The 22,912-nt window shown below is 43.9% G+C and overlaps 1 protein-coding gene across 1 annotated transcript in view; it reads left to right on the forward strand.

Moving 5' to 3' along the window:
• The first annotated feature begins 711 nt into the window (after positions 1 to 711).
• LOC129328454 (zinc finger protein ZFP2-like) overlaps positions 712 to 22,912 on the forward strand; it is a 30,817-nt gene continuing 8,616 nt past the window's right edge. The window contains exons 1-6 of the mRNA XM_054977532.1: positions 712 to 751; positions 2,284 to 2,764; positions 2,919 to 2,967; positions 4,178 to 4,257; positions 18,721 to 18,847; positions 20,312 to 20,407. Of these exons, the coding sequence (XP_054833507.1) occupies positions 2,351 to 2,764; positions 2,919 to 2,967; positions 4,178 to 4,257; positions 18,721 to 18,847; positions 20,312 to 20,407 (766 nt within the window). The 5' untranslated portion in view covers positions 712 to 751; positions 2,284 to 2,350. The remainder of the gene's footprint in view (positions 752 to 2,283; positions 2,765 to 2,918; positions 2,968 to 4,177; positions 4,258 to 18,720; positions 18,848 to 20,311; positions 20,408 to 22,912) is intronic.

The following is a 22,912-nucleotide window of genomic DNA, read 5'->3' on the forward strand; positions in this document are numbered from 1 at the left end:
AATTTAACAAAGTAGCTACCCCTAAAGGCCCACATCCTGTCCCATTCTAGGGTTGGAGGGAGTTGTTGTTGGCTGCAGCCTGGAGTCCTTATGCTTGAATTGCAAGGGGAACATCAGCCAGGAGAACAGGGGACCCCTGGGGGGTGGGTCTGCTTAGAGCTGGGAAGCCGTCCTCAGGGTGGGGAAAGGGCTGGGGAAGGGGCAGTTCAGCAGTCCCATCTGGAAGGCAGCTTGTGACGGGCATCAGGGCCAGATTTTGGGCAGGGGAAAGAATTGAGAAGGCTTGCAGAGATGGTTCATAGTAATGTTCAAGATACACCCCAAACTCATAATCAGATCCCTCAATGTGTCCATGACCACCTGATTTGGGGTTACCCTTTGTAAAAATCCTGAGGATCAATGAGGATCCGTGCTTTGAATCACGTTGTTGTGCCATGCTGGCACCATGAAGCGGAGGGTGTGTGATTCCTTGATATGGTGCTGCCTATATTCTAAGCAATGATCTGCAATGTGACGCTGGTTTTTATTTTGTTTCAATGTACCAATGTACTTACTGGCAGGGCGAAGCCAGAAGAGGTTCTTTTTTGCTTTCTGGAGAGTCCACCAAAGGGTTAAAGGGAAGGAACTTGCATTCCTAGAGAGGCCACAAAATGGGAGGCCACCTGACCTGGCAGAGTCACTTCCTGTCTGTAGCTGGTGTTATTGGTTGAAGGGGAGAGGAGGCAGCGGCTGAGGACTTTTTGCAAACTAGGTAAGTAATGCAATAATATTTCTTTTGCAAAACACCTCCCTGCTTTGGGGGCGATTAACCAGAGGGCTTCTTTTCTCCAAAGGGCTTTTCTGTTTGCTCTCTGGATCTCCTCTTCGCTGGAGGTGGAGCTGAATTCTTCCTGGAATAAGGCATGAACCTTCTACTGTATTTTCTCTGCCTTCTCTTGCTGTCTGCCAGCTGTAGCAAAATGGCATCTGTTTCTTTCATCTTCACTTTATTTATGTTGTTTATCATCCCCTTTTCTCACTGAGACTCCATGTGGATTATACAGTGTGAGCCAATATGATCAATGGCTGAGAGATTCCCTAAACAATAAAATAGGAGGGTATGGATTGCAGACTTTTGAGAGAAAGCATACATCCAAAAAAAGATCAAATACTACTGAAACAAAACCTCAGTAATTTAACATGAATATGTTCATTGATATTGAAGTTGCACATCCAACACTGATAGACAGAACCCAGTAGAATAGTCTACAGTCCAAGTCCCTTTTTAAGAGCATCTCTCTGAGCCATTTCTTACAACAGAGACTAATTGCCTGAGGAAAAAGCACAGGCAGGTGGAAAGACATGAGATAAATCGGTGGGGTGGGGCCTTCCGAGGTTCCGAATGCGGGTCCCCGTCCTCTTCTCTGGATCCTCCATAGCTCTGCTGGCTTCCATGAACTGCTGTTGAGATCTTTTCCAGTTGTCTACAGCATGATGAGAGAGGTCCAGCATCTCTCGGACTTGAAGTTGCTCTGTTTTGCTTCTGGCCCACTTTTTCTTTCTTTCTTTCTTTCTTTCTTTCTTTCTTTCTTTCTTTCTTTCTTTCTTTCTTTCTTTCTTTCTTTCTTTCTTTCTTTCTTTCTTTCTTTCTTTCTTTCTTTCAAAAATAAACTTTTTGTTAACATTAAAAACAACATACAATGCATAAACAAGAAAACAAATTAGACAATGTTAAAGTCAACTATAATACAAGAAAAAACAGATAGCTTATAATATACTACCAGTTTTCAAAAATAATATTAACAAAGGCAAAAGAAAATTTGCTTAGAGAATTGCAATATACCTAAGCAGAGAGGGAGGTTCTTTACAGTTTGTATGAAACCTAACATATTGCTCAGAAACACCATGAGACAAACGATAAATGTTTTGGAGGGTGAATATCATTGGTTTATAAGTAGTCAAAGAAAGGGAGCCATGGCCCACTCTTTCTAACTTCACAACAACCACTCTGTAAATATGTACCTCATTCCTGGCGCCACATAATCTTCTCTGGTTTCTGAACGCTGCAGGAATCCTCAGCCTATAGTCAGGGATTGCTTTTATTAAGCAGAGCAGAACTTTTCTGCTTGCTGTGTGGAAGCTCTGCTTCGCTTGCTCCACCCAACTTCTTTATGAACACCCTTGATTCTGGGATGTGCCATCAGTTTTGTAACTCATGTGTCACCTCTTTAGTTGTAGGTGTCCGGTTCTATAGATCCTGCCGCTATTTGCTGGTAATCATAGATCTGGCACTTGTCTTTACAGGGGAATCCGGCACAGGAGGAAGGCGATCCACTGGTCCAGGTGGAGGCTGTTTGGAGAGGAAGGAAGGATGAGGGGAGAGCCGGAATCCGTTGGTCGAGAAGCAAGAGAAGGCCCTGATGCCACCGAGGCTTGGAGCGGAAGGGACATGGTGGAAGGAACCATGCAGAAGAGCCTGGGAGAGGATTTTCCCCCTTCAGATGTGGAGTGCCAGCAATTCAGGCACTTCCGCTACCAGGAGGCCGAAAGGCCCCGAGAGGTTTGCAGCCAACTCCACCATCTTTGCCAGCAGTGGCTGAAGCCAGAAAGCCACAGCAAGAAGGAGATCCTGGACCTGGTGGTCTTGGAGCAATTCCTGGCTGTCCTGCCCCCGGAGATGGAGAGCTGGGTCAGGGAATGTGGGCCAGAGACCAGTTCCCAGGCGGTGGCCCTGGCAGAAGGCTTCCTCCTGAGCCAGGCAGATGCCAAGAATCAGGAGCAGCAGGTGAGAGGGATACACCTGGGTGGTACATGGGGCACAAGATACAAACAGGGATACCCTCAAAATCCATATGGATTATTGCATTTTAAGAACCCCCCCTTTCCTTGTTCCTTTTCTCACCTCTCTCCCCTTTCTGGGATCCCTGCTTATGTTTCAGGTACAGAAAAACATTGTGCAGGAGCATTACCACGGAGGAACTTTTCTGGGTAAGATAAACAGGGCAGTTTTACCCTCTGCATGTCTTCCTTGAGTGTACAAGTGCTGCTTTTATACACTCGCCTCAGTCCAGTGTGGGAAGGATGCTCAGTTCCAGTTTCCCAGTTTAGGAATATCCCTTTAAAGAAGAAGAAAAAAGATTGATTGGTAATCTTCCCAAAATAATTGGAAATATAATAATTTAGGCCATCTCTAATTACATTACATGCATGCAAAGGTAATATAGCTAACCAGTTGGGTAACTACTTTCTAAAAATGCTTGTAGGTTTGTCGTTGAGGGCAAAGAAAAATGATAGGGATTGAAATTCTTGTTAAAAATTGGGCAGATAATGCATTGGGCCAAAAATAAGAGAAACAAAATGATAATCCTTGAGGAGATTGTATGGCACAGTAACATAGTTCAAGGTGAGGCTGCGTGGCCCCGAGCCCTTCAGAATTTCATGGTCTCCATGCCAAGCAGGAGTCATTCTCACTCAGTGCAGGGCTGTAACTATTTTGATCATCACTTCTCACATAAAATATCTTCCATGTGTTCTGTCTTGGACCCTTGATTAGCTGTGACGAGATCAGATGGTGGCAGGTTGCCAACTTGTTTGGTTGTTTGTCATTCTTCCCAATTTAATCATTGGACAGGGATGTGGACAGGGTTGTTAAAAGTTTGGACCCAGGAGATCTCGCTCTTCCAGCTTCAGGCTTTCTGGGACCAGACAAATGTTTAGATCCTTTCCAGCCTTCTTTTAGATTTGCTTATGGGAGTGAAACAGCCTTAGTCGCCCTGGTGGAGGACCACTGGGAGATTGCTAGAGGGAATGCCTCTGTTTCAAGTGGGCAGGGGTACGTCACCTATAGCGGGCCTGCCTTTTTCCATTTGTTCCGATCTTGCCACGTGCCCAGGGAATCTGGGATATGGCAGCTGCAATTCTGTTGGTGGTTTTGGGACTGCCTGTTCATTGCATATCAGAGGTCTTCCTTCTTAAGACTGTGAATTTTGTACTACTGGAGAAACATTTTTCTATTTTACCGTAGCTAAAGTAGATTTTTCACATGAATGGGATCAAATTTTTTTTCCTAAATAAGGATTCAAGTGTTGTTCTGACCGTGATCCAAGAGAGGGAGAATCTTCTTCCCTCGTGCAAGAAACTGAGATGCTCAGTACTTGGAAAGCTCAGAATGTTTTCTGATTCTCTTTGGTCCCTCCAGGCGATTCCTTGAAACCAATGAAGTATTCTTTCCCACCTCTTTGCGATGGAGAGAAAGCAGCTCCTCTATGGTCAGGTGGGGTAAGTGTGGAACGATAAAGCATGACCCTGTGTGCCTCCCTGAACCTTCTCTTCTCTCCTGTCTGTGCTGTTCACTGGATGGAAAGTGAAAAGGTGTGATGGTAGTCTGAATCCTGCATGGCAGTGTCTAATTATAATGATTTAAAAAAAAAAAACAATTGTATTGAATGGGTCAACATACATTCCAAAATACATAATATAACTAAATTTACCCTTTAATTCAATATATATGCCCCCTCCCGTCCCCCTCTCCCCTTTCCCTTTGTGACTCCCAACAGCACTATCACCCCTTTATTTCTTATTGTTATCTCTATTCAATACATTTGTCCGTATTATTAAAGGTAAAGATTTTACTTATTTTCTTAATAATTATCCAGAGACCACAACTGTCCTTTCACATCCCACTTGTTCTCAAGATAGTCCTTTAATTTCCCCCAGTCATTTAGAAATTCACTTGGATTTTGCTCTTTCAGCTTTCTTGTCATTTTGTCCATCTCTGCCATGTACAACAGTTTTTGAATCTGATCTTCCACTTCTGGTATCTCTTCTTGCTTCCAATACTGTGCATGTAGCAATCTTGCTGCCACCGTCATATAGAATAACAATATCCTATCCTTCACATTAACTTTTTGCATATTTAATCCTAGCAACAGCATTACAGGGTTCTTTAATTATAATGATTTTGGATTGTGGTTAGAAGGGCAAGAATTGTTACATGATTTTTTTTTTGTGGAAAAACTTTATTAGGTGAGAATATTAATACATACAACTTTCAAATAACATCTCAATATCATTTTCCCCCACCCTTTCCCTCCCCCCTTTTTCAGGACTTCCAACAGCTTTCCAACCCTATATCTTAATCTATTCCTAATCTATCCCCTTTTTCTATAACTCGTTATATTGTGTTTACATTCTACTTTGTTAAGCTAAGCTCTATCTGTTAGCTTCAGATGTATTATTATTAACTTAAAATCTGTTATCTATTACTATCTGTTAACTTCAGATATATTTAAATTTAAGCTAACAATTAAATAAAATATCTACTTTATTAATTTTACCAATATCTATTAACTCCAAATCCACTTAAATTTAAGCTAACAATTAGCTAATACTTCACTCCATATGGTAAAGATTCCATCTCTTCCAATAAAAAGAAACCCATTCTAATAATTTTAGAATTGCCATAGTTCCCCTTTCACGTCCCACTTCTTTTCTAAATATGTTTTCAGTCTTCCCCAATCAGTAAAGAATTCTGCCAGATTCTGATCTCTCAGCTTCTTGTCATTTTATCCATTTCTGCCATGTATAGCAATGTATATATCCAGTCTTCAATAGTTGGTATTTCTTGCACCTTCCATTTCTGCGCATATAAAAGTCTTGCTGCCGTCGTCATGTAGAATAGTAATGTTCTGTATTGCATAGGAACATCTTCCATACTTAAATTCAGTAGCAATAGCTCTGGGTTCTTCTTTATTTGGGTCTGCAAAATCTCATTTATTACTTCTAAAATATCTCCCCAGTACTGTCTAGCTACATCACATGTCCACCACATATGATACAATGATCCTTCATGCTTTTTACATTTCCAGCATTTATCTGACATATTTGCATTTCCAAGCGCAATTTTCTTAGGCGTTAAATACCATCTATAAACCATCTTATAGACATTCTCTTTAATACTGGTACAAGTTGAAATCTTCAACGTAGTTTTCCATAAATATTCCCATGACTCCATTGTTATTTCTTTGTGACAGTTAATTGCCCACTTCACCATCTGTACTTTGACTGTCTCATCCTCTGCTAGCTTCCGCATCATTTAAAATCATTTTCGGTTGCAGCTCATCTTTAATATATAAAACAACTCCTCTTTTTTTCTGATTTGACGCAGCTGCAAATTCTTTCCCCAGTTTAGCAAATTTTAAGTATTTCACATCTTGTTTCCTAATATGTGTCTCCTGCAGACAAATTATATTACAATGTTGTTTAGATAGCCAGTGGAAAGTGGTTTTACGTTTAGAAGGTGAGTTTAGTCCATTTACATTCCAAGATACGATTTTACACTCCATAGTCAAATTTTAGATCTTTTGGGTAAGTCTTTTTCATAATCCCTTATGAACATTTCCATCTCATGTCCAGATCTGAGTGTTCTTTTAATCTCACGAAATTCAAAGCTCAATCCTTCTGGTATTTCCCATCTATATCTAATGTTCAATTCTTTCAACATTTGTACTAGTTCTCTGTATTTCTTCCTCTCCAACAAAACCCCCCTAGGCAGTTCCTTCATTATTCTCACTCTTTTTCCATCAATTTCCAGAGGGTTTTGAAATTGCTTACTCACAATCTCTTCTCTTATTCTCTTTGTTGTAAATTGGACTATTACATCTCTTGGTAAATTTTTTTGTGCTGCATATTTTGAGTTGATTCTGTATGTCACATCTAGAAAGGCTGCCACCTCGTCCACTTCTTTGTTCAAAAGTTCTACTAGTATTTCTGAAATCTGCTCTTGGGTTGATTTCCCTTCCACGTCCGGGACTCCGCGAAATCTAAGTTGTTTTTCCATATGTTTACATTTCACCACGGCCATTCTTCCTTTCAAACCCTTGGTTTCTATCTTGTGTGATACAGCCAATTTGTCAGTTTCATCTTCCACTGTTTTAACTTTCTGCTGTGTCGATTGTAATTCTTTCTTGACCTCATCAATATTTTTGACCAGCTCCACCATCTCTGATTTAAAAGTCTCTTTGAGCTCCTTAATGTCCTTCACAATCTCTTGCATCATATCTTTGATCTCCCTATTCCCCTCTGCAACTTTTTTATCAAGACTGTCCAGCGCCGTTTGCTATTCTTTCTTCGACATCGTGGGGCTTGCTTTGCCTCGCTCCCACGAGTCCGCTCTTTTCCTTAACTCCATGGCGTGGCTGATTTACTTTCCTCACCTTAAGCGTCAAATTTTAACAAAGTCTTTTAAAAATTTGCGATCTTAGCATCCAAAGTTGAAACTCTTGTAGTTTAAACCCAAGAGTCCTATCCTCTTTTGCCAAAAGGAACAGCTCCCTCCCCTCCCCTGACAGCCTTTTAAATACTTAAAGTGAGTGATCCAGTCTCCCCGCAACCTCCTCTTTTCCAAAATATTTTTCCACCGCCAGGACGGCCCATTATCTCTGGGAGCAACTCTATATTGGAACCTTTAGCCAGATACTTGGATCAGTTTTTGCAACCAGTGGTTACTCAGACCCGATCCTATGTTAAAGATACCAGTGAGTTCATAAAACAAATTCAGGAGCTACACATCAGGGACGATTCATTATTGGTATCCATGGATGTTTCGTCTCTCTGTACTTGATTACCCCATGCAGGGGCTACATGCATAGTTGGACCCACTTAGAGATCTCCTTCTGATTAGGCTCCCCCTCCCCACCCCAGAATTCTTACCACAATTATTTGATTTGGTTGTGGAGAAAAAAAAATGTTTCTCTAACAAATTCTGCTTGTAAACCAAAGAAATGGCCATGGGGTGTGCCACCGCACCCAGTGTGGCAAATCTCTATATGACACATCTAAAGGAGGCTACTGTGCTGTCTAGCGGAGCCCCTTTAAGTTCATTGCCTACATTGGTTCAGGCTTCTAAGTTTCCATAGGCCCAGTTCTGGCTTAATGCCCTGGAAGCGGAATGTGCAGCTCGGCTAATTAATTGCACCTGTGAGCTGTTGCCGAGGGAAAGGGCCTTGAGAAACTAGGGAGTCTCAGCTCTGCACGTACTCCTCTCAGTTCTCAGGCTAGTAACGCTGATTGCAAGTGTGCCTCTGATTGGCTATCAATCATTGAAAAGATGGCTCCTCTCAGCCCTCAGTAATGCTCAATGCTCAGAATGCTCTCTGATTCTCAACTTGGAGAGAAACAACCAACAACATGAAGGAGGGAAGGACGACTCCATGCTAACCATTCCAGCAGCATGTGAGAGACTATTGCTCTATCCCCAGCCTGATGACTAGGCCTGCCTGGCATAGTTAATGGACTGTGTTTGTGAGTATGAGCCTCAAGCTTTCTTCAGAGAAATGCTAAGTTAGCCAGCTTTATGTTTTAGTCAGTTAGCTCTAGTTAGAATAGCCAGCCTTTTATTGTTTTGTTTGCCATTGCTTGTGCCTTAGTAGAGTGTTTCCTGCTACCTGCATACACTCTTCTGAATAAATAAACACCTTTATATAAGCCTTTGTGTCTGTGAGTGTCTGACCAAGTGTGTGCAGAGTCCCCCAGATTGGAAAAGAACCCGGAGACCGGTGAGTCTCGACGTAGAAGGGTGAGCTATCTTCCAGGAAGCCTGCTAGGGGTTGAGTAGCTGTACACAGCACTTGAACTGCAGGAGGGAGATAGGCTCTGACCATCTACCCATGGTGGCAGCTGCGTGATTCAATCTGGGTGAGAATTCTGGCACATTGGCAGTACTCTGTACTAAGGCTTTAGTCTGTTGCACGGCAATTGGCAGGTTTGTTATTTTGGCTAGGCAAGATGAGTCAGGGAAAAGGACTCGACCGGCCTGTTGATTTTACGCTTGAGGACGACATGGATGATTTAGGAGCTGTCGGAGGTCAGCCTCTAGTGCCGGAGAGGCTGTTCAGCTCACAGTTGTTTCCTCGAGACACGGTCCCTTGTGGATTACAATGACGTGGCTTCTACTCGTGTTTGTAGAAGGGAGGCCCTACATTTGGGAAGTGATCCTTTGTGGCAGGATTACGCAGAAACAGGAGAGGTGATGGATTGCTCTCCGTGTTATCGCTCCACAGCTCATAATGGCAGCTGGACATTTGGAAGGACTGTGTTGTTCTCCAGCCTACATGCAACAGCCCGGGAGAGAGCAGAGGCAGGTGAAGCCCTGAGGGGATGTGAAGACCAGCCAGAAGCTCTAGGAATTGGGCAAGCTTCAGTTCAACAGCAACAAATGTATGTCCTTTTGAAGTACATTCTGCAACAAAAAGTTCAGCGAACGGCTTTGCTGCAGGACTATTTTGCCGTCTCTGCCTGGGTGAAAGCTTTAGATAAACAACAACGGGCGGCCCCGGTACCAATATGAAACAAAAACAACCAAACCGGGACTCAATAATCTTTGGAGCCGAAATATACTTAAATTTTTGTGTTATAAAGTGCGAAAAGTGCAATAAATACAAACATAAATACAAATTACGTTATACAAAATTTTGAAGTGCCATGATACAAAGTCCAAGCATATATACATATATCACAATGTTTCTGTTGTCCGGAATCGTCAGAAAAAATTTTTTGGAAAAATTTTTATAAAGTGCTAGTTGCCAGTTGCCAGTACATCAAAAGGAGCCGGTAGGTAGGGAGTTGTGCACCGTACTTATATATTCACAGTCCATAAGTATGAATACAATTAGACGAACGCCGACGGGGGTTTGCTTGCAAATATCATTAACCCGTTTCGTGAGTACTAAGACTCACTTCCTCTTGGGCTTAAGGTGATTCGGACTGGTCATACTGTAAGGAAAAAATTAATTATAAATGTCTAGCAACAATTACAATGAAATGAAAAATAAAAATAAAAAAGGCAATATCACTTACAGTATGTTACAAGCACAAGGCATACTCTCCTACCACTCCATACATTCCACGGACGTGTGATAGATGAAATGGACCACGAGTTAAAATAATCAAAAAGAGGAGGGGCCAATCGTAACAAGAGGAAGGTTTTTACAGAATTCTCAAAGACTTACAGTAACTTGCCTATCCGTGAATGGGGAAAACTATAGAAAGCAGGAAAAGTTAATTTCCGAGTTCAGACCATGAGGTGACAGGGTGTTTAGTCGGAAAATCCATTTAGATTCTAATTGGAGCAGCAATTTAACCATGTCTGTAGCAAAGGGGCGATCAAGTTGCTCTATTACAGAAACCTTAAGATCATTATATGAGTGTTTCTCTGCATGAAAGTGGTTAACAAGGGGAGCCTCCCAGACCTGATTTCTGATCCTAGATTGATGTTCTTGGATCCTAATCCTTAAAGGGCGAGTTGTGCTCCCTATATATAATAGGGGGCACGGGCACTGAATACCATATATCACATTTATGGACTTGCAGTTAGAAAATCCATGTGAAAAATGATTAGGTAGTATTTGCTGTATTTTAACCATAAGGTTGCATACACTACACGAGCCGCATGTAAAATGGCCATTTGGCAGAGTGCCACCTGGTGGATTGTTAGAAAACTCTGATCTCATGACTATGTCCCCAATGGACCGTGTGCGTCTGTAGCCTACCGCTAGCCCTGCTTCACAGCCACGGACACCACTAATAATGTGCCAGTGTTGCTTAATAATTGATATTATATTTGGGGCTAAAGTAGTGTATTCAAGACCCCATTTTATTTTATCATCCATCCTTGGTGGCTTAGATACTAATAAATCTGCCCTATTAGTGGTATCAGCACGTTGTATAGCTCGTTCAATCGTGTGCTGGGGATATCCCCTCGCTCTAAAATTTTCTTTCAGTTTACGGCCACTAGATTCATAAAAGCAAGGGTTGGTGGAATTCCGCTTCAGCCGTAAAAATTGACCCAGGGGGATGTTGTCCCTTAAACCCCTTGGATGGAAAGACTGATAATGCAAATAAGAGCACCGGTCCGTCTGCTTCCTGAAGGGGCGCACTGCCAGTTTGTTATCTCTTTCCCGATAAATGGTAACATCTAAAAAGTGTAGGCTACTGGTGCTACCAGTCCATGTGAATTCAATATCAGGGTGGAGGGAGTTAAACCACCTCCCTAAATCTTCTGCAACGTCCCTTTTCAGTAGGATTATGATGTCATCTATGTATCGCCTGTACAATATAATTAGATCTTTAAAGGGGTTCTTCTCATCATCAAACACCCATTTACTCTCTAAGGCAGACATAAAGATATTCGCGATGCTAGGCGCAGCCGCGCATCCCATAGCCACCCCCTTTAGCTGGAAATAATACTGCTCATTGAATCTAAAGTAATTCTTCTCCAGAATAATATCTAAGATGTTCAGGAGAAAGGGGGTGGAGGGCTGCTGTGCCTCGCGTAGTAGAAGAGCATCCTGTACTACCACTCTCACCTCATCGTGAGGAATGGAGGTATACAGTGATCTCACATCTAAAGACATGAGATATATAGAGGGCGGGATATCTATGGACTCTACAAGTGAGATTAAGGTAGTAGTGTCCTTTAAATAAGCTGGCGTGTTGGCTACTAGGGGCTGCAGAAAAAAGTCCAGGAAACGCGAAAGGGGTTCCAAAATAGAATTAGAGCCGGAGATAATTGGCCGGCAGGGGGGAGGATGTCCCGATTTATGAATTTTCGGGAGTGTGTAGAAGACAGGTATTCTTGGACAGGGGTTAATTAACGCGTCCCTAGTCTTCTTATCTATCTCATTATCCCCCAATCCCTCGTCCAAAACAACTTTAATAATGCGTTGGATATGCACTGTTGGATTATAAGATATTCGTTTGTATTCCATCTCATTCTCCAGCTGTCTATTGCATTCCTGTAAATAGTCTAAAGTATCCTGGACAACTATGCCCCCACCTTTATCGGCCCTTTTGATAACAATCTCTCTATCGTTTTTGAGATCCTGCAAAGCCTTCCATTCCTGTTTCGAAAGGTTATACCTTTTGTGGTGGCATGCAGCCTCCAAATTGGTCACATCACGTAATACAACTTTTTCAAAACTCTCAATCATGGGATCAGACACTACAGGACAGAAGGATGACTTATAAATAATACCAGAAGCGGGAGGAGGATTTCCCGGTCCGAAAAGGTTCCTGAGTTTAATCAAGCGAACCAATTTGAAAAGATCAATCCTGGTTTGAAAAGCATTATAGCTAGGGGTTGGAACAAAGCCCATACCTTTATTCAAAGCAGATAATTCAACGCCAGTTAAGGTCCGTGATGAGAGATTAAATACTATGTTTTCTTGTACGGGCGTCTCTGCCGAAAAGAGCCCCTGCCTAAAAAAGTCTTGGGAGGGATGTTACGCGATCTAAGACTGCGTGTGCTGGAGCCCTCATCTCCCGACGTATCTGTTTCTGAGGGCTCTGTGGTTTCCAACTCAGGGTTCGAAGCAATATTTGTAGCCCAAGAAACTCTTTTGCGTGGCTTCTGGTACCCATCCTCCTTCCACTGGTAAATTCTACCAGAGGTATAGTCTCTCCTGTCACGTTCAAATTTCCTGACCTTAAGTTCTTTTAGTTTCTCTTTGCTTTCATTAATACGGCGTTCAATGTCCTGACTACGCAGGTCAAATTCCGCCTGAGAAACTTTGGATTTTAGTTCCGTTTCAGCCTTATCGATATCCATAGTCAAAACCTCAGCCTGAGCATTCGAGGTTTTAATCAAGAGAAGCATCAGGTCAAAAGCACATTTGTTTAGTATGGCTGCCCATTTAGTTTTAAACTCTTCATCCTCCTTAAACATCCCGGGTGGTTTGTGGATACGCAGACCACGCGGTATGAACTTATGAAGTGAATAGTCAGTTAAAGAAGCCGCATTAAGTTGGAGGCGGCATCTCTCATGTCTTTAGATGTGAGATCACTGTATACCTCCATTCCTCACGATGAGGCGAGAGTGGTAGTACAGGATGCTCTTCTACTACGCGAGGCACAGCAGCCCTCCACCCCCTTTCTCCTGAACATCTTAGATATTATTCTGGAGAAGAATTACTTTAGATTCAATGAGCAGTATTATTTCCAGCTAAAGGGGGTGGCTATGGGATGCGCGGCTGCGCCTAGCATCGCGAATATCTTTATGTCTGCCTTAGAGAGTAAATGGGTGTTTGATGATGAGAAGAACCCCTTTAAAGATCTAATTATATTGTACAGGCGATACATAGATGACATCATAATCCTACTGAAAAGGGACGTTGCAGAAGATTTAGGGAGGTGGTTTAACTCCCTCCACCCTGATATTGAATTCACATGGACTGGTAGCACCAGTAGCCTACACTTTTTAGATGTTACCATTTATCGGGAAAGAGATAACAAACTGGCAGTGCGCCCCTTCAGGAAGCAGACGGACCGGTGCTCTTATTTGCATTATCAGTCTTTCCATCCAAGGGGTTTAAGGGACAACATCCCCCTGGGTCAATTTTTACGGCTGAAGCGGAATTCCACCAACCCTTGCTTTTATGAATCTAGTGGCCGTAAACTGAAAGAAAATTTTAGAGCGAGGGGATATCCCCAGCACACGATTGAACGAGCTATACAACGTGCTGATACCACTAATAGGGCAGATTTATTAGTATCTAAGCCACCAAGGATGGATGATAAAATAAAATGGGGTCTTGAATACACTACTTTAGCCCCAAATATAATATCAATTATTAAGCAACACTGGCACATTATTAGTGGTGTCCGTGGCTGTGAAGCAGGGCTAGCGGTAGGCTACAGACGCACACGGTCCATTGGGGACATAGTCATGAGATCAGAGTTTTCTAACAATCCACCAGGTGGCACTCTGCCAAATGGCCATTTTACATGCGGCTCGTGTAGTGTATGCAACCTTATGGTTAAAATACAGCAAATACTACCTAATCATTTTTCACATGGATTTTCTAACTGCAAGTCCATAAATGTGATATATGGTATTCAGTGCCCGTGCCCCCTATTATATATAGGGAGCACAACTCGCCCTTTAAGGATTAGGATCCAAGAACATCAATCTAGGATCAGAAATCAGGTCTGGGAGGCTCCCCTTGTTAACCACTTTCATGCAGAGAAACACTCATATAATGATCTTAAGGTTTCTGTAATAGAGCAACTTGATCGCCCCTTTGCTACAGACATGGTTAAATTGCTGCTCCAATTAGAATCTAAATGGATTTTCCGACTAAACACCCTGTCACCTCATGGTCTGAACTCGGAAATTAACTTTTCCTGCTTTCTATAGTTTTCCCCATTCACGGATAGGCAAGTTACTGTAAGTCTTTGAGAATTCTGTAAAAACCTTCCTCTTGTTACGATTGGCCCCTCCTCTTTTTGATTATTTTAACTCGTGGTCCATTTCATCTATCACACGTCCGTGGAATGTATGGAGTGGTAGGAGAGTATGCCTTGTGCTTGTAACATACTGTAAGTGATATTGCCTTTTTTATTTTTATTTTTCATTTCATTGTAATTGTTGCTAGACATTTATAATTAATTTTTTCCTTACAGTATGACCAGTCCGAATCACCTTAAGCCCAAGAGGAAGTGAGTCTTAGTACTCACGAAACGGGTTAATGATATTTGCAAGCAAACCCCCGTCGGCGTTCGTCTAATTGTATTCATACTTATGGACTGTGAATATATAAGTACGGTGCACAACTCCCTACCTACCGGCTCCTTTTGATGTACTGGCAACTGGCAACTAGCACTTTATAAAAATTTTTCCAAAAAATTTTTTCTGACGATTCCGGACAACAGAAACATTGTGATATATGTATATATGCTTGGACTTTGTATCATGGCACTTCAAAATTTTGTATAACGTAATTTGTATTTATGTTTGTATTTATTGCACTTTTCGCACTTTATAACACAAAAATTTAAGTATATTTCGGCTCCAAAGATTATTGAGTCCCGGTTTGGTTGTTTTTGGGTGAAAGCTTTAGGCAGTGAGAGGCAGGAGGAAGCCGAGTACTCTGCATGGTGTCCGAGGCAACTAGAGGAGGAATACTTGCAGCAGGAGCTGACCCCGGCACCTGGGAGGCAGAGGGACAGCGGCAGTGTGCGAGGGTGCTGGACGGAGCTGGAAGACCCTGAAGGTGAAGTGGTGCCCAGCTGGTCCCAAAGCCCAAGGTCGTTACAAGAGCAGGCGACAGAGGAGGAATGGGACCTGGAACAGGAGCAAGAAGTAGAGATCAGGATGGCCACCTGTGGCGTCCAACACCCAGGCCTAGGACTAAGTTTTTGCAGTTAGCTGGTAAAGAGCTTCCAGCAGAAGCTGATGTTGAACTGTCTGAGCAAGCTGTTTCTCCACAACTGGAACAGCAAGAGTTAATTCCCAGTGAAACAGAGGTGCGTTTGGATGTGAATTTACAAAACAAAGTCTTTGGGGCTAAGGCTCAAAAGACTCAGCAAGTTCCAGTTACCACTAGGAGCAAGGCAAAGGCTCTGTAAGGTAAAGCTTCAAACCGGCACGGAGAAAGTTTGCAGCAGGATGCCGGCCGATTGAGTGAGAGCGAAACAGCCCCCACCCTTGGAATGTCCTCCAGCTCAGCTTTTCTGGAGGAAGAGAGAGGGAGAAGGGGGGGAGGAATTCAAGCCGCGGAGGAAGGTAAAAGGGACATTTTTTCTTGTGCCGAGTTTGCAAGTGAAATGCACTTGGATTTTACACCTACTGAGTTTAAACAACAGCAATTACGTTGCCCAGCATTGAAGGAATGCAGAGATATGGCAGAGGATCCTAACCAGCCATTAGAAAGTCCTGGAGACAGCCGTATATTTTGGGGAAATGGACTGTTGTACAGAGAGTTTGTACCAAAGAAAGATGGAGTGGATGTAACAAAGCAACTGCTAGTTCCTAAATGTTTTTGGCCAGAGATCCTGAGAGCAGCCCATGATATTCCTTTGGGAGGGCATCAAGGACAAAAGTGTACCCTGGCAAAGGTCAGTGCAGTATTTTTACTGGCCCGGGATTGCTAAATTTGTTGAGGACTACGTGAGGTCGTGTTCTGCTTGCCAGCTCGTCGGCCATAACCGTGACCACCAAAAGGTTCCACTGCAAGCAATGCCCGTAAATGACCCTCTACACATGTGCTCAATAGATCCAACAACCCTTTTTTTGACCCTGTGCAGCTCTACTGCAGGTTTATTGATGATATGTTTTTGGTAATTTCTGCTGCTGATAAATTTCCAGAAGTTGGAACTTGGTTTAACTCTCTGGATGAAAATATCCACTTTACATGGCATGCTGATAGTTAAAACAAACTTCCTGAACATTATTGTCTATGAAAGAAATGACAGCACATTGGAGTGAAACCTTCTAAGAAAGGGCCTGGATGTAATTTGTATTTGAAATATGTCTCTTACCATTCCCATCAGTTGAAAAACAATATACCCTTCAGCCAATTTCTGCGCTTGAAACGCAATGCTACCATTATCCGGGACAATGAGAGGGAGTCTTTAAACATGATGCAGGCTTTTTATAATCGTGGGTATGCCAGTGAGGTACTAGTTAGAGCTCACGAATGTGCCAATATACCCTTGAGAAAGGATCTTCTTGTGACCTAAACAAAAAAAATTCTCACAAGATTAGACGGGCCATTGACTTTACGCTGAAAGCCCACCAAATTCGGAGATTGGTTCATCAATATTGGCCCTTGTCACATGACATAAAGGGGTGTGAGCAACCTCCAGCTATAGGCTTCAGACAAATTTGAAACTGTAAGGACTTAAGATTTCGGGTTTGTTCAGGTTTTCGCTCCATGGAGTTAGATCAGAGTTAGATCAGTCACTCCCAAGGGGGCATCATGTTCCTTAGTATTCACTGGGCACCAGATCATTCCATCAATTAACTGGGCACCAGATCATTCCATCAATTAACTTGACTATTCATTTGACCCATTTTACCACCTGTCAATCTGTGGGTGTAGTTCACCTCATCGTGTGTAAATGTAATCTTACTATATAATTGAGTAAGCGTGTTTCAGACGACTCTCTTTATACCCTGGAGTACAAACAGAGGGCGCTACCACAGAGGAAAGCCCAGGTAAGTCACCATATAGCTCCAGAAAACGTGTTGTGGTAGGAAGCCCAGGCCGGGAACAGGAGTGGAGCAGGAGGCAGTGCTCTCCACATTCCATAACCCGGCTGGTATTAGGTGCGGAGCAGGTAGCAATGCCCAACACCCACCTTAACCCAGCTGGTATTAGGAGCGGAGCAAGTGGCAATGCCCGTCCTACCTTCAGCCAGCTGGTATTAGGAGCAGAGCAGGTGGCAATGCCCACCCCCTTAAGCCAGCTGGGATCAGGAGTGGAGCAGGTGCAATGCCCCACCATGTCTTAACCCAGTTGGTATTAGGAGTGGAGCAGGTGCCAGTGCCCCACCCCCCCTTCACCCGGCTGAGATCAGTAGTGGAGCAGGTGGCTATGCCTACTCTCCACCTTACCCCAGCTGGTATTAGGAGCAGAGCACGGGTGGAATCAGGAGCAGAGCAGATGGCAGTGCCCACCCCCATCATCCAGCTTGGATCAAGAGTGGAGCAGGTGCCATTACCGACCCAGCACATTCACCTGTGTGGGATCAGGCATAGAGCAGGAGGCAATTCCCTTTTTCCCGTCACCCAGCTGGGATAAGAACTGGAGCAGGTGGCAATGCCCACCCCCTTCAGCCTGTTGGGATCAGGCGAGGAGGAGGGAACATGTGGCAATGCCCACCCCCCTTCACCCAGCTGGGGTCAGGCTTGGAACAGGCAGCAATGCCTGCCCCCCTTCACGCAGCCATAATCAGGTGCAGAGCAATGCCCGTTTTCTCTTCAACTGGCTGGGATCAGGAGCGGAGCAGGTGGCAATGCCTGCCCCCCTTTACCCGACCTGTAGCAGGCATGCTGCAGGTAGCAAAGCCCACCACCCCTTCACATTGCTGAGATCATGTGTGAAGCAGGTGGCAATACCCACTGCCTTCTGTCACCGCCCGGGATCAATGATAGAGGAGGAGGGAATGCCTGCATGCCAGTTCCCTCTTTCTAGAGCCAATTGTATTTTTTCCCCACAACGGGCTTTGTTTCTAGTTTATTATAGTGTATAAACTGTTGAAACATTTTTGTAGAGTGGTGGAATAAGTTGATACCCCTGAAGAAGTTGCTATACGAAACACTGGATCTCAAGCCAGCGCTGCATGTCAGGCACTGCGGGAGTTCTGGCTTCCCCCACTAATTTCATCTCCACCTAAAACAAAGGAAATAGAAATGTTAGAATTGAATTTATACAGTTCTTACATGTTTACATGACATTATGGAGACTTACCTGTTGGATGTCTTCCTGTACTGGAACTTCATTGTACCACCTTGACAGTATACTTACCTATTCGTCGTCTTCCTGTTCCCATACTTTCTCTGTTTGAAAAACTTTATATAACTGCACGTTGACTGTATTAATTTGACTTAATTACTTATTTGGATGATTAATTTTAATTCGTATGGTGAATATATTTTGCTTTCACTTTAGTATCGGTTAATTGTTTGTGTTATCCCACTCTTGGTATCTTACCTTTGTATTGTACTCTTCCCTGTTTGGCGTCATCTGCAAATTTATTGAGGACTCCCTTCACACCCTCATCCAGATCATTCATAAAAATATTGCCAAGCTCTGGGCCCAGAACTGAGCCCTGTGGCACTCCACTGGACCCCTCCCTTCAATCAGATGCAATACCCTTGACAGCTCTTCTTTGGGCACAGTTATCCAGCCCTAACCCTAACTTTATCTATTTTAAAAGTTTTCTATTTTTTTCTCTTGTCAGGCTCTGGTGACCTTTGAGGAGGTATCTGTGCATTTCACTGAGGAGGAGTGGGCTTTGCTGGATCCAGGGCAAAGAAGCCTTCACGAGGAAGTCATGGGGGATAATTATCAAGCTGTGGCCTCTCTGGGTAAGGCTGCCCTTTCCCTTAATTCACGGAGTCCGATGGCAGAAATGGCTCCTTCTAGTAAGGACTCCCATAGGGCTCTTCAGATATATACTCAGTAGGTGAGTTGGGCAGGTCCCTGTGCAGGCAGAGGTTGTGCTTCTGCATATCTAGGGGACTCACTTACTCTTAGTTTGTAAATTAAAATGTGGGTTTGTAAGCTAAAAGGAGCAGCTCATGTGATGTCCTTGACGCCTGCTTGTAGGCCTTTCAGAGCAGACAAAGAAGCAAGCAGCTTTCTATATAAAAAGCAAGCCATATGGGTGATGCTGCACTTTTTATCCTGGTGCACCTGTATAGAAGCACCTGGATAAAACCTGCGTTGTGGCCAATACGGCCTCCAGAAGGCACCACTGCCTCGGGAAGCCCATGTGAGCTATCCCATCCTTCTGAAGGGTGCTGTGGCAACGGGAAGCGGGAATGGGAAATAGGGAAAAGCCTAGCCCAGCTGCACTGCCTTCCCCCTGTATCGGGCGTGGGGTTGGTGGCCCGGCTTGACCAACCAGCACTCCCCCCACCCAGATCAGGCAACGCCATGCCTGGCCACCCTCCACTCCCCCCAGTCAGAATGGGCACAGGGGAGTGGACAATGCCCAGCCTGACTGCCCCGCCCTGCCCCCACCCAGATCAGGTGCAGGGGAGCAGGCAATGCCTGGCCACCCTGCCCTCCTCCTAACCAGATCAGGTTGGTGTGAAGGACCCCACCCGCCCTGCCCTTCCTAGAGGCCATTGCATTTAATCCCACAATGAGCTTTGTAGCTAGTTTTAAATAAACATAAAAATACCACTATTTATATGGGATTCCTGCTGTGCATTTTACAAAGTTTGAAAAAAACGTTCCCTTTCTCGAAGGACCATACCGTCTCCTGTTGGGCATGAAAAGGATACCAATGGGCGGAGGGGACAAAAGTGTGGATTGGGGTCATTGCACTGTGTTTGTTCAACTTGCACCAGTGTATGCTTAGGCATGGTCAGCCTCCACAGGAACAGGGTATGGTAGAGCCTTGAAGAACAAACTATGAAAAACTAGATTTATGCCGGTTTAGCAGGTTTCGTCTCTAGCACTGAGAATCTGGCCTGCTGAAATCTTGTGTGCTTGCCTCCTCTTGAAATCAAAGGAGCACAAACATCATCTCCCTGCAGTCTCATAAAATGTAGAGGCCCTTTGTCAGTGTTAGTGGCCCTTTGTCTGGATCACAGTCGAGCGTGTCTGATTGGGATGTTGGAGCCTTCTTGCCTTCGGAGGGGACCGAAATAGTGTATCCTGGCATCTGTGTCTGGGCTGGGACTTCCCTTCCCTGTGCTGAAGTCCCTTGCTCCCTCTGCTACTCTGGGCCACCACCAGGATCAGCAGACAGGTTCTTCTAGATCCAAGCTCTAGCCCCCTCCACTCCCATGCAGTAGCTGTCCTGTTTCTTTCCCCCAAAGGAGGACTTCTGGTTGCCAGACCTGACTGTCTTTCCATGCTGCAAGGAAAAAGAAGCCTGGTTTTGCAGGACTCAGAAGAAAGAGAAAGATCAGCTGGTACGAACCTTTCCCCAATCTTCTCTTGGTGCCTAATCATGGAGGAAATTTATATTCATTATATTTATATTCACTGCTCAGATATATCCAGCATATATTTATTTATTGAGATTCCTCTCCAGATATCACAACATGAATGATCAATATTAAAAGGAAAACAAGCATAAGAACAGCATAAAACAGCCACTGAGTAGCCTTAGAAATATCCATGTCAGGGGCTGGGCCAGCCCAAGCAGAGTAGTCCAAGTCCGGTCGGAGGTCAGAGCACTAGTCCAAAGCCAGGAGTGAGTACAAAGTCCGACATCCAGAATCCACAAGCTAAGTCAGGAGGCCCGTAAGTCAGTTACCAGTCAGAGCAAAGACTATCCAGAAACAAGGTCAAGGCACAGTTCAGGGGGCACACAGGAAGTCAAGAGCAAGGCAAGATTCAGCAAAGCAGTCACAGTCAGAGCAAGGTTCTCACATGTTGCCTCCTGGTCTTCTGTGGCTTGGTTTTATAGACAGGCTGGGATTGCAGCCAGCAGCTTGGGAACTATCCTGTGGTCATTCCTCATCGTTCTCAGCCAGCAGCCGGCATCTGGCCAGAAGGTGTGCCCTTTGCCTCCTCTCCTGCAGCTCCACATGTTGCCTTTGTCTGCTGTGCTCTCTGGGTGAAGCTAGAGGTTTGGACGTCCTTGGCTGAGCTTCACCAGTGGTGTTGGAACTCGAGGGTGTTGGTGCCTTTGGCTCAGTTGTTGGCTCAGATTAACCAGCAGCTGTTCCTCCTGATTACCCGCTTCAGCTGATTCAGGGCTGGCTAGGCTGGCTACACGAGGCTCCTCTCCTCCCGAGGAGTCCTCACCATCATTGAGCCCCATGACAATCCAGAGAACAGGAGAGAACCATACCACAGAACACCTGAAAAAGTGAAACCCTTTCATTAAAAGCCTGGTTGGTGGAAAATAAATGTTATTTGGTGTGGAACTGAAAAGATAGCAAGGTAGGCGCCAGGCAAGCTTCTAGGAGGGAGAGGCTGCAACTGAAAAGGCCACATCTCTGGTGACCACTGACCTCTTTACAGAGGGGCACAGAGAGCAGGGCTTTGGAGAGAAACCTTAATGGGGGGCGCAACATGACAGGAGGCAGAGCCCACCTAGACAAGAAATGTTTCTTCTGATTGGCATGGTTGCTTCAGAGGGAGGCGGTTAGACCTGGGGTGTGATGAGCCCAGGGTAGATTGGGGGAAGCAGCTTTTTTGTGAGACTTGCCCTGATGGTAATACATGTGAAAAGGATCTAGGGGTCTTATTAGATCAGCAGTGTAATGCTCATAGATCCAGAGGAGTTTGCCATGTTGGTCTGTAGTAGCAAAATATTAAAGAGTCCAATAGCACCAGTAAGACTAACCAACTTTTTTGTAGCATAAGCTTTTGAGAGCCACAGCCCTCTTCATCAGATGCAGTGTAACGCTGTAGCTAAAAAGGAAAATGTGATTTTAGGGTTTATCAACAGAAGTATAGGGCCACAGGAGGCTGTTGACAGCCTGCACGGGGTAAAAGAGCCTCTGGACGAGTTTCAGCAGCAGCAGGAGTGAGCAGAGGGCAGAGCAAAGGTCCCACCCTGGATAGATGCAAACTGGGAAGACACAGGAGATGTAAGAGCTCTTCCGCTGGATATGGTGGGAGAAGGGCCACAAAGGGATGCTGGCTAAGGATTGGGAGGAACCGAGGGAGATGGGAAATGAGAAATCTTTTAAAAGCACGTTCCTGGAAGGAGGGAGTCCAGGGAGATGCAGCGGGGTGTGCTGTCACTTCCTGGGGAGGAGAAGGAACAAGGTGGTTTATAAAGTGAGGCAATTGTATAACTGCGGCCTTCTATCACACCTGTAAGAAAGATATACCTGCCTTTAGGATCTTTAATTACCTTTATAGTTTGGAAGGAAAGATTTCTGGAGATTAAAATTGAAACCCCTCTTGACTTAGAAGTACCTGTGGCATGAAACTGGGTTTGTATCCAATTAGCTTTTAGATCATTATCGTGGTTTGGGCGAAAATGAGTTTCTTGCAACAAGATGATATGAGATTTGGTTTTAGCTAAATAAGATAATACACATTTGCGTTTGATTGGGTTTCCTAGTCCCCTTATGTTGTATGAGGTGATTTTAATATTCGAGTTCATAGCTGAATTAAATATAGTACCTTATTGTCCTGTCCTAAAAACAAATAAGAAAGAACTGATCACTAATGATCAATGAACTCAATAGATTTTAGCTCTATATGAAATGAACAAGAACTTTAAATTTTAAGTCTAGTAAAATTTTGATTACATTGGTTCTTCTTCCTTCTATGTGTATAGTAACTAGTTGCCTTTCTTTTTTATTTTTTTTATGTTTTATTTTTTAATTCGTATTAAAATAACTTAAGAGTGTCACAAATATATTTAATTGGCCGTGCAACCTTATACAAGTATAATTAAAGTTTAATTTGGATTATTAGTTCAAAGCGATACCACCAACTAAATTTTACTT

This window comes from Eublepharis macularius, chromosome 4 (assembly GCF_028583425.1).
Source record: "Eublepharis macularius isolate TG4126 chromosome 4, MPM_Emac_v1.0, whole genome shotgun sequence".
NCBI classification, from domain to species: domain Eukaryota; kingdom Metazoa; phylum Chordata; class Lepidosauria; order Squamata; family Eublepharidae; genus Eublepharis; species Eublepharis macularius.